This window comes from Lutjanus erythropterus, chromosome 6 (genome assembly GCF_056507025.1).
Source record: "Lutjanus erythropterus isolate fLutEry1 chromosome 6, fLutEry1.hap2, whole genome shotgun sequence".
In the NCBI taxonomy this organism is placed as follows: domain Eukaryota; kingdom Metazoa; phylum Chordata; class Actinopteri; order Lutjaniformes; family Lutjanidae; genus Lutjanus; species Lutjanus erythropterus.
Genome location: NC_139322.1, coordinates 7,598,728 through 7,609,787, shown reverse-complemented (window position 1 = coordinate 7,609,787; position 11,060 = coordinate 7,598,728). Strand labels below are relative to the sequence as shown.

The window sequence follows — 11,060 nt, the reverse complement described above, 5'->3', positions numbered from 1 at the left end:
TTGTGTATTTTTTTCTGGTAGAAGATACATTTGATCTTTATGTAATGAATACAATTGACATGATCAAGAAAGAAGATATGTCCGAATACCCCTCTCTCCTATGTTATTAATAACTGGCCCACATACCATCACCCCGCTCTGGTTTCTTGTCGGTCAGCTGCGTCCGCCCTCTGTCACTGTACCCACACACCCTCTTCTCTGCCTGGGAGTGTTTGCTACAACAAAGTTAAGCAATGCTAATGAACCTCATTTTCATTCCAGAGTCACTGAGCTGCAACTGAATATGTTTGAGTGCAACCTTGAAGACAAAATGGTTTGCAACAAATCACTGAAAATGCGAAATTCAGGTTGTGCAAGATTCTTCAGAATCGCAAATGACTTACAAACTGCACACAAAGACATAAATTCCACCTGCTTCTTTATTTAAATAACAAAGCTCTGAAATGCACCCACAGTATTTACAAAGATATATTTTAGCTTGCATTGGAAAAGTGATTGGACTGCAAAAAAAAAAAAGGCAATATATTCTATTGTAGCAACTCTTCAGTCAAGATAGTAGTGTGTCTTCATCCTTATATACATAAAAGGCTACCAAGACCAAGGGTCATTCATGCACCTGCAATTTGACAATTAATGTGGAAACATAATCGGTCAAAAGTCTGAACACATCCCCTCATTCAGTGTTTTTTCTTTATTTGTTATTTTTCTACATTGTAGATTAACACTGGAGACATCAACATATGGAATTATGTAGTAAGAGAAAATTTGAAAAGGTAAAATTTGTTTTGGTTTTTTAAGAATCTAATACACGAAAGACTTGCAGTATTCTGCACTTGCAATCAAAGATTACTATCATCGTTCTTATTAAATCTTTGATTGTAGGTGCAGAAGACAATGCTTTTTTTTTTTTTTGTCTTTTATTGTCCTCACATGATCTTCTCCGACCTACAAATGTGCATTGTTTTTCTGCTCTTTGATAGTTTAGATTCTTCGAAGTAGCCGCCTTTATATGCACAATCTGAACCATTTCTTAGAAAGAAAAATACTGAATTAGAAGTGTGTCCAAACTTTTGAGTGTTAGTGTATACTGTGGTGATGGACAGGTGATCATCATATAATACTCTTAAAATATTTCTTGGGCTATACAGCAGTCTCTTAAAATATTTTTTCAATGTTTTTGATTTACAGTAGAGTAGAGAGTATTGGCACCTACAAAAATAAAACTTGGCATGAAATGAAATCTGTATGCAACTTACTGAAAATAAAACTAAAACGTCTCTGGCAAAGAAAAAAATAACTTGGCATGAAGACGCATTCTTACTAATACAACATTACTGACAACATGTATCACATGCCTGAATATAACTCCAACATGGTACAAAACAGACTATTTCACTCAGAAATGGCATCTAATTTTTTTTTTTTTTAACAAGTTACTTATTGTGATTAACAGGCCCATTTCGGTTTAATGAACATTCTTCATGCATTGATGATTAACTCTCCCTTCATTTCCAAACACATCCACAATAGAGAAAAAAAAACACATCAACTTAGAAGTCAAAATGCAACTTTAAAAAAATACGTACACTCAATACACTTTCATTGAAGTATGAGACTTGGAGCATGTGGACAGAATGACCTGCCTATTCTTCCACTGACCTTTGGCAACTTCAAATCAGTCACCTCTAAAACTGGCAAATACAATCAGCTGACTTCATGAGCCCTTTGTCCTGGAATAAAGCCATGGGCTTCTCTGATATGAAATATAAATCCCAAATTAATGTAGTCCTTCCCTCACAATGCAACACGTAAACGCTTGTCTCTTTGCCAATTACATTCATGCATCATCATGTTTGTAAATAAAAGCTAAAACATCAAAAAAAAAAAAAAAAGCAGACAATGATAAATGATTGATAACGTTTTATTCTACAGCCCAGCATCATAATTCACACTCACAATGTACATGACAGGAGTAACATCCTCCTGATGACCTTCAGAATAAAAGCAGAGTAGGGAAACAAGTAGATAACCTGTTAGAAATGTCTTACTATCACTGCAGTAATCAGTTGGATCATCTTCTCAGATTTCTATCAATAAATGTTTGCATGAGTTAAAAGCAGATGATTCAGTAATCATCTAAAATCTTTAAATTCTAATCTTTAACCTAATGAGTCTATAAAAACAAACTATATATATGATAAATACATAATCTGTGACCTATTTGTTGTTATCCCATTTTAAGTTTTTCCACAGTACTCTCCAGCATGGATTTATTCAGGTGCTTTTTGTTTGTGCAAAGTTAAGATTTCCCCCCCTCCCACCTCTGTGAATCCTGTGATGGTTAACAGAGCGGGGCTGTAAAATAAAACATTATTAAAAAATTGGCAGCCAGGTCTCAGTGTCCACAAAATGCAATTCTCACAGCACAACAATAGCCAAGTTAAAGCTAAATTTCCCCAAGCCTCAAAGCCAACTTGAGGGCACAGCTAACTGAAAGAAGAAATGACCTTTTTCCCTTTGCACACTTCAATGATCCTGTCACAACATAACAGTGACAACACTAATGGCACATTTAATTTGAACCCCAACAAAACAGTACAAATGTGCATATAACCACTGATGGAAAAATTTAAAAGGATGAAATGAATTATTGTGTTGCAACAGGTTCACTACTAAACTATATGTCAAACAATATATTAAAACTTCAATTTGAAATAAATGTATATGATAAAAGTAAAGGCAAAGTATAAGCTTTTCTAATACAGTATAATCAGCTGATCCACGCGCTGAAGTGATGGTGTGGCAATAAACCTTCGGGTCACAGTGAACTATAAGACTTGATCCCAGTTAAGAGCAAAAGTCTGCCTTTTATTAAAAAAATAAATAAAAGGGTGTTTTGTTCAGAGTCACTGTGCTTTGTTTAAAATAAAATCAACTCTCTACCAAGATGAAATGATGTTGTAATGATTTACTGTTTTGTTTACATAAATACAGCTTGTAACTGCCATGGAGCAACAGCAATGGTGGGTTCCTTCTGTTGAACAAGGACCCTGTTAGTGGAGGTAGACAGAAAGTGCACAGATTTAACACAAGGAGGAGGAGATAAGCACGGATCTGTTGAGGCAGGAAGTCCAACATAATGCTTACAAGAGTGCGATGCCAGGACTCTTAATGTCTATGGAGCGGTGGAGACTCAGCAGCATCATGCAGGTTCACGTGTGGATGAAGGGAATAAAGGTTGGTATAAACGTTGCTTTAAGGCCAGATGAGGACACACAGGCGCTGGGATCACGTCTGGTGCACCTCGTGAAACATCAGCTCCCGTGGAATACGAGTCTCTGGGCCGTACAGCTTACAGGCTCGCCGCTCGAACGCGGCGACATTCTGCTTTACAACCTCGTCGAAGAACATGGTGGCTAACTGGGAGTGCAGCAAAGAGCGGAACTCAAAGGATATCTGTTCAAAATCCAAAAAATAATATTGTCTTTAGTATATGCAAGAGAGAGCAGAGGAGTTCTAAAATATAACAAGAGAAGGTGGAAACAATCATCTGAATAGGAATTGTTAGACATTTTGGAAACTACAGCTATTTGCTTTCTTGTCAAGGATCTGATAAGAAGATTATGTATCACTCATGCCTCTACCATAACTATGAAGCTACCGCTAGCAGTCGGTTAACTTAGCATATAGAGAGGAAACAGGCAAACAACAGCTAGCCTGGCTCTGTCTGATAGTAACAAAGGCACAGTGTTTGGGAATGTACAGAGTGCGTTACTTGCCCACTGTTCCTATCTAAGTGCATTATAAAAACGTAGCTGGGTGGCAGATGCTACAATTACAAACTGAAAATATCTGCTCTGTACAGGGGCAGCAAAGAGAAGCAGGAGTCAGATTTCAAATGTCACACTGTAGGCTCATCGCAGCCTGACATGAGGCTGATTTACAACTGGATATGGTTCTTCAGACTTAAAGTCGCTGGAAGGTAGTGCTGGGTATTGTTTAAAAAATTACAATTACGGTACTGTTACTGTTACTGGTAAAGTGACACCAATAGAGTACTTCATTCAATACCCATCATAATCCCCCTGAATTTTAGGCATTAATTTGTATTAGACGCCACAAGCATGTAGAATAGTCTTACTTTCGAATCTAGCTGCTGCAGATGAGGGGCAATCATACATTGCATTAAATCAAAGAACGGCTGCGGTAATTTGCTGCAAGAAAAAACATAAAATCCAAGTACTGTTTGACTGCAGAGGTTTTGATCCTACTTGAAAGAGGGTTATTTCAGTTAAAATACTGGAATACTGGAAGGGTAATTAAGTGGAGCCCCAGCGTCGCCAAACATTTATTGGCTGAGCGCAGAAATAAAAGTGAGCATTCTGTTGTTATATATATTGTAATGAAATCATTACATTACAACCAGCATGTGCTTAAGATCAGTGTTACTTTAAAACTTGGCTGTGGGTATCAGCTACAGTTCTTGGGGTGAGTGCAGGGGATGTTTGACAGTCCTGACAACATGAAACCTAATAATGATCCAAGTTTCTAAGCATTAGTTTTGTTTTAAGTGGGTAGAGGATCTTCAGATCTAACAAAAAACATCAAAATAAGTGCACTAACTGTACAGATGTTGAGCATCATCATTCATAGATTTTTTCTGCAAACTGTTGGATGTAATCTGTAACAAATTTTCTCACCCTGACACCTCTAACTAACTAGGCACAGTGACTGACGTGACAAAGAAATAGTCCCACACAGAACTATTCATATAAACACAACTTGTTGTTTTTACACTTTGTTTGCCAGGCTAGCTGTTTCCCCCCTTGAGTCCACTGTCCAGTCCAAGGTGAAATGTATTCTTTACCAGAAGTGTTTTCAAACCTTTTTTTTTTTCAGGTTTTACAAGAAAAAAAAAGACTTCAAGGATGAAGTCTAACTGGTTTGTTTGATGAATGTTTGTCCAGTTAACTGCCTCACCTCTGCTACAGAGCAGCACACAGCTGCTTCTCTCAACTTTTCTATGTGACCTTCTGGGAATGTCTCATTCACTGTGTTGGGCTACAATTTTCCCAAAACGTCAAACTACTCCTTTAATCAAGGTCATTACAAAAAAAAGGGTCTGATACACAACTGTTAAATCACCACAGGAAACAAGCCGCAGGCTACTTACAGAAAAGTCTACCGTGGTGGTGCGAGGGTAACCAGGAATGCCGGGACTAAAGCGCCATATCGTCTCCAGATGATTGAACAGCTTTCCATCTGTACACACAGCCTAAAGTCACCCAAAGGAGAAACTCTGTGATTAGAAATGTGAATTTTGAGCAATGGTTGCTTGTTGACAACATAAACAGTATTTGCTTTAACTAAAAAGTTTGCTTTCTTATTTAAACTGCAGTGATATCAAATACAACTGCCATCCACAGATTTTTACAGTAATTAGATTAGACAACTTCATTCACAGAACTGACAGACTCTGTGAAGCTGCTACTTACTTTAACTAGATGAGGCCGGACACTAGTGATCATAGACGTGTATCTCTCCACCACTGGAGGGAAACCCACTTCAAGTTGGGCTTTGGAGTGACCTGCTCGTCTCATGATGGTCTGGGACTTCTTACACCAGGGCACAAAGTTCTTGTACTCGTCAACATTTGCCACAACATCATACATTTCCTGCATAGAAAACCTGAGACAGCAAACATCGTCAAGGTTAAGGATTTGATAGATAAATCAAAAACATTTAATAGATAAAGTATTACTAGCTCATACTGGAAATTTACCCAAGTATCCTACGCTCGGAGTACTCCTTCCTTTTGTTGGTGAGACTGATGAAGTTTCTGCTTTGGGGAACAGTTGTCATTGTGTCCCAGTCTTGAAGGCAAAGCACTCTGGGAGATCTTGTCATCAAAATGCCACATGATGACAAGTGTCTAAAAGGTAAGAGAAAATGTGCTGTTAGCCACATTCTGGAAGAGCAACCTGCCACAGGCACAGTCCACAACAAAACAGGCCCACTACATTCCAGTTTACACAAACAACACTGCACCAGCAGGTAATGGAAGGTCTCTGTGTTGTGACTGTGCTGGTATTTTCTGAGTTGGGCCATTTGTGCAAATAGAAATAAAGATACAATGTCAGAACCACTAGAACCACTTTTCTAGTAGACAACCTGTAGAATCTGGGAAAATAAATTCTGACTGGCAGCTAACACTCATGATTAGAAAAATCCATCACTAGGGTTGTCATGATAACTACTTTTGCTGGATGACACACGGTCCCAGAGACTACTGTAATAAACCATATTGTCATTTCAAGACAATATTATACCACTGATATAATCATATGATCAATCGATCAAACTTTATTGGTATAGCACCTTTCATGCAGGTTAGTGTAATTCAAAGTGCTTAACAGATGACTGAGAAACCGACAATAAAAAAAAAGAAAACTGTAATATCGTGAAATAAAAAAGATATATACTCTTTCAAATAGAGAGTGACATTCAATAAAATAGATTTAAAAGCAACATTAATATAGTTAAATAAAACCTTGCCTAAGAACTAGACAAAATAGATTTTTAAAAAGACAAAAGTATAATATTGCAAGTACTGTCAAAATGCAGTGAACTTTTAATCTTTAATCCTTAAATATATTCAGAAATTGGAATTAGAATGTGAAAAAATATCAAAATACCCTAAATAAATAAAAGCTTGAGTAAACTTGAATTCATTTGGCTTTTAGGCACTGTGAAAAAATGCTTGTGCACTGTGCCCAAGTTTTATATGGTATGGGAAACTGGGATCATGTTGACTAAGATGTTGTGACAACTTGGTGTGAAAAAAAAAAAAAAAAAAAAAAAGGTAATGTCCATATTGTATGATAAGTCGGTCATGTAATTATCATGACAGGCCTATGCATCATTACTAACTGGGAATAGAAATGGCCATTATTGCCTTAAAAAAGCAAAATGATCTTGCAGAGTACTTTTGCTATAACAACACTTAAATTACCCTTAATGACATTTTTTGGGAGCCTTTCAGAAATGTTTGTTGCTGCTGTATGTACAGACTTTGTCTATTTGCAGTTATCACATATATACACATCCCCAATATGAAGGTTGCATTACAGTAAAGTGTTGTAATTTTCTTAACTGACCAGACTGTTTTCACTGTTTTATTACGGGTCTTTATCCATTATGTCCACATGCTGATGATAATTTATGAAAACGTCTAATTGTGTTAATCAAGGATGTGATTATTAAGGATTAATCAATTAATCAATAGTCTAGAAATTACAGTAATTGTGCCTAATTTGACATTGTTTCGTCTGTCCAGGTCATTTGTTGAGTAAGAAAACTTAAAATGAGGAGGATTATAAGAAAAAAAAAAAACTGAATAAAAAGAAGTTCTAAGTACAATATTGTAAAAAGATAAATAATAGATAAAAGATAAATCATAGACAAAATAATTTAATTTATTTGTTTATTTAATTGTTTTCTTGATTAACTCATCCTGTCACAATCTTATCACTTAAAAAAAAGGTCCAAACATGTGATCCACATCTTTGGACCTATTTTTCAAGCCTTACCAGTCCTGTCATTATACTTTTCATTATAAAGTAATCTGTTGATCATTTTCTTTATCAATCAGTTAGTTGTTTGGTCCATTAAACGTCCGAATATCAGTGTTTCCTAAAGCCAAAGCTGACGTCCTCAGAAACCAGAAAGAAACCAGGAAATATTCACATTTTATAAGCTCTTTTAATTTTGTCTTTAAAAATTTTACTTAAACTGATTCATTGATTATTTATTTAATGACCTGTTAATAATTGATTATTTACCCCCTCAGCTGCTTCCACCCTTTGGATCACACAGCATGCTGTCAGTCTCGACCTATATTATCAATATCGATAATTACTGAGTTGGGTGTTTCAGCTGCATCTCACAGGGTGAAGAAAGACCCTGATAAAGTTGGCTTCACCCTTTCCACTGGGTGCTGCTCGATCCAGAGGAGACACGGTGTCAGTCCCTCAGTATTGAGGGACCACAGATATCAATATATTGATAGACTCCAGTGTCTCCATGTCAGACTCACCTGATGTTCTGTCGCGTGCATCCTCTCTGAACAGCTGTACGACAGGAGCGAGGGGAACCCACAGTGGCGATCTGGAGAAAGTCACTGAATGTCCGCACACCCATAGGTAACCGCCGGGCACTAGCCGAGGCTGCCATCAAACCAGCCTCAGTTCAAGGAAAGGCGGTCCTGGATCTGAGAAGCTGAGTCCGGGGGGGGGGGTCTGTAGTCCAGCACCGGGCGGTGGGATTCAAATGTCCAGCTATATTAGCGTTAATTCACACGTAGCTTTAGGTTGATTACCTTCACTTCAACACCGCCTCCTGCCGCTCTCTGAGCTGTCAACGTAGCTAACGTTAGTTGCGTTAGTCAGCTGCTAACGTTAGCAAATGTAGCTAGCAAGGTTTCATAACGAGCCCGACCAAACGCGACGTACAGCCGCGTTCCTCTAGTTTTTCAGCGATACTCACATCACTCCGCGTCTCGAGAACCGACCTTGCTATGAAGTTCAATAATTTAGTCCTGTTTTGGTTTTCGGTGCTGTCAAATACCGCAAAGCTGCAGGACGACCTTCTGCTGCTAAATAAAACGCCGGTGGGACAAACTGTTCCTTTCTTCTGTCAGTTGGTTCAGACAAACGGCTCAGTGGGGAAATGCTGCCCCCTACTGGACTGGAGGTTAACGGCGGTAAAATAAAGCCTACTCCTCTTCTTCCTCCTCTTCCTCCTCCTCCACCTCCTCCACCTCCTCCTCCTCCTCCTCCTCCTCCTCCTCCTTCTTCTCCTTCTTCTTCTTCTTCTTCTTCTTCTTCTTCTTCTTCTTCTCTGGATTAAAATAAACTCTTTTCAATTTCGCTTTATTATGAAACATAAAAACTGACAAAAATAGAGCTGCTGCAACAACTAATCGATTATTAATCCATTATTAAATTAATTACCAATTATTTTGACCATCATATAGACCAGTTAATCAGTTTGAGTAATTTTTAAGAAATTTAAAAAGTCAAAATTCTCTGATTATCTGATTCCACTTTTCTCTTTTATTCCCGGCTCAGAAAAAGCAAAAACATTATGAGAAAGTTATTCAATTAAAGCTCCATTCTCCAAACCTATCAAAGCAGTAACAATATTTGTCTCAAATCATGATATATCGGACAGAACAAAATAAAATTAATTTCATCCTCCATCTCATTTAGCTCATAATAATCACAAATTCTCTCTTCTTCACTTACACCCCTGTATCTTCCTGTAATATACCACATCTGTGCACAGCAATTTCTGACTTTGGGGCAAATTATACTTAACATATTTTTCACATTCACATTTTTTTCTTTTTTTTTTTTTGAATAAAAGTAAAAACGGCTACAGTTTACTCACCTCTGCCCCCCTGAGTGTGATCGTCTGGAAAAGAATGTCCTCATTTGAGAGGTAGAAAAGATAAAAGTCACAACTTCATAGACCTACAAGCCAGTAATTCCTATTGTACATTTAAACAAACAAAAAAAACTTATTCAGCTACTATGTCAGGGACATAACAATGTACATCACACATTGCATTGAGCTGATAACAACAACAAAAATATCAAATAGATATTTAAAAAAAAAAGATAATGAAAACAATAATACAATGTAATGAGATACATATTCTAATTATTCTAAAGAGGTTGAACATCAAATAACACAAAACTAAATAGAAATCTTTAAATAAATAAATAATTACACAATATAAGATTAATATTGTAATATTGTATTATTCTAAAACTGTTTATTTATTTATTTATTGTTTGTAATACCAAGAGAATTAAGCATCAAATTAAAATCAATCAAAGAAAAGAGGGAAAGAGGGTTGTGAACCTGAGATCTTCTGTTTGTGAATAAAGAATTTCCCTTATAAAATTAAAACAACAGCAACAACAACAACAACAACAGCTTAGTTTGGAAACTTGTTTTTGTATTTTGACATAATATATCCTTGAGAATAAAACTGAGTCACATGAGAATTTGAATCAGACCAAAGTTTCATTGTTATTTCATACAGAAAGAATAAATGAATGGATGTTCCATCAGCAGAACAACAATAATCAACAGCCATCACTGGTTAAATTTAATGTATGTTTTTGAAAATAACTTATTTGACTTAAGGAATAGAAAATAATAAGAAAGAAAAGAGTCATCCACAATTAATTCATCCATCTCCATGACAACAAGTCCCTCTGCTGATGATGCGGTTGGATGTCTGGACACAAACAACTATAGAATTAACTGAACTTTAAATCTAGATTATTTTCTTGAGCCACAACGGCCTTGCATGATTAAATCCATCAAATTAATTTATATGATTTATAGGATATGTTTTCACTCTTGTAGTGTGCATCATTCAACAGTGTGTTGGTAGTTTACAGCACTACTGCTCTTACAAACAATAAAAAATAACAGGTTTTTAGAATATTATGGAAACATATTTGATTAAACCCCTAAAGTTAAATTAATTAATGTTTTCTAATGTCTGTCAATATTTATTAATATAAAGATTTTACAACTTATTTGTAATATTTATATGTCTCTCCTTACATTTATTTGATATTATTTGTTTATTTATTTATTAGGTCTTCCTTATTGTGTTGTTTATGTTTTTGTGACTTGCATAATATGTACATTTTTGTTGAAGAAGTTAGAAAAAACAGTACTACAACAGGTACTGTCTGTAGTAATTAATTATTCCTAAATCAAAACTCTGCTCAATAACAGCTTGGTTACATAACTTTTATTAATTTTATTAATTTTAATGAGGCTCCTCAAACCATAAACCAGGGATCTACAACCTGAGGCTCCAGAGCCAAATGCGGCTCTGTGGCCCCTCTCCAGCAGGTCCCTGTGGCTTTACCAAAAAATTAAATGTAAATGAATGGCCATAAGCGATTCTTACTTTTTTCTCTTTTTTTGCTGGTCTTTTTACTGTTCACACAAACATTAAGGCAAATATCAAT

The 11,060-nt window shown here is 36.2% G+C and overlaps 1 protein-coding gene across 1 annotated transcript; it reads right to left on the bottom strand.

The window, feature by feature from the left end:
- Nucleotides 1–1,905: 1,905 nt before the first annotated feature.
- On the bottom strand, nucleotides 1,906–8,712 carry coq10a (coenzyme Q10A). Its single transcript, XM_084720403.1, has 5 exons — nucleotides 8,096–8,712; nucleotides 5,783–5,932; nucleotides 5,496–5,688; nucleotides 5,174–5,275; nucleotides 1,906–3,456 (listed from the first exon to the last, which is right to left on the bottom strand). The coding sequence occupies exons 1-5, from the start codon at nucleotides 8,230–8,232 to the stop codon at nucleotides 3,289–3,291; spliced, it is 750 nt and encodes a 249-aa protein (XP_084576529.1). The 5' UTR covers nucleotides 8,233–8,712; the 3' UTR covers nucleotides 1,906–3,288.
- Nucleotides 8,713–11,060: the final 2,348 nt, after the last annotated feature.

Excerpts from the sequence above, each read along its gene's own strand:
- coq10a (XM_084720403.1), bottom strand. The coding sequence starts at position 8,232 with ATGGCAGCCTCGGCTAGTGCCCGGCGGTTACCTATGGGTGTGCGGACA. Across the intron at positions 5,276-5,495 it reads TCCGGCCTCATCTAGTTAAA|GCTGTGTGTACAGATGGAAA; the intron begins GTAAGTAGCAGC and ends GGGTGACTTTAG. Across the intron at positions 3,457-5,173 it reads CCACCACGGTAGACTTTTCT|ATATCCTTTGAGTTCCGCTC; the intron begins GTAAGTAGCCTG and ends GATTTTGAACAG.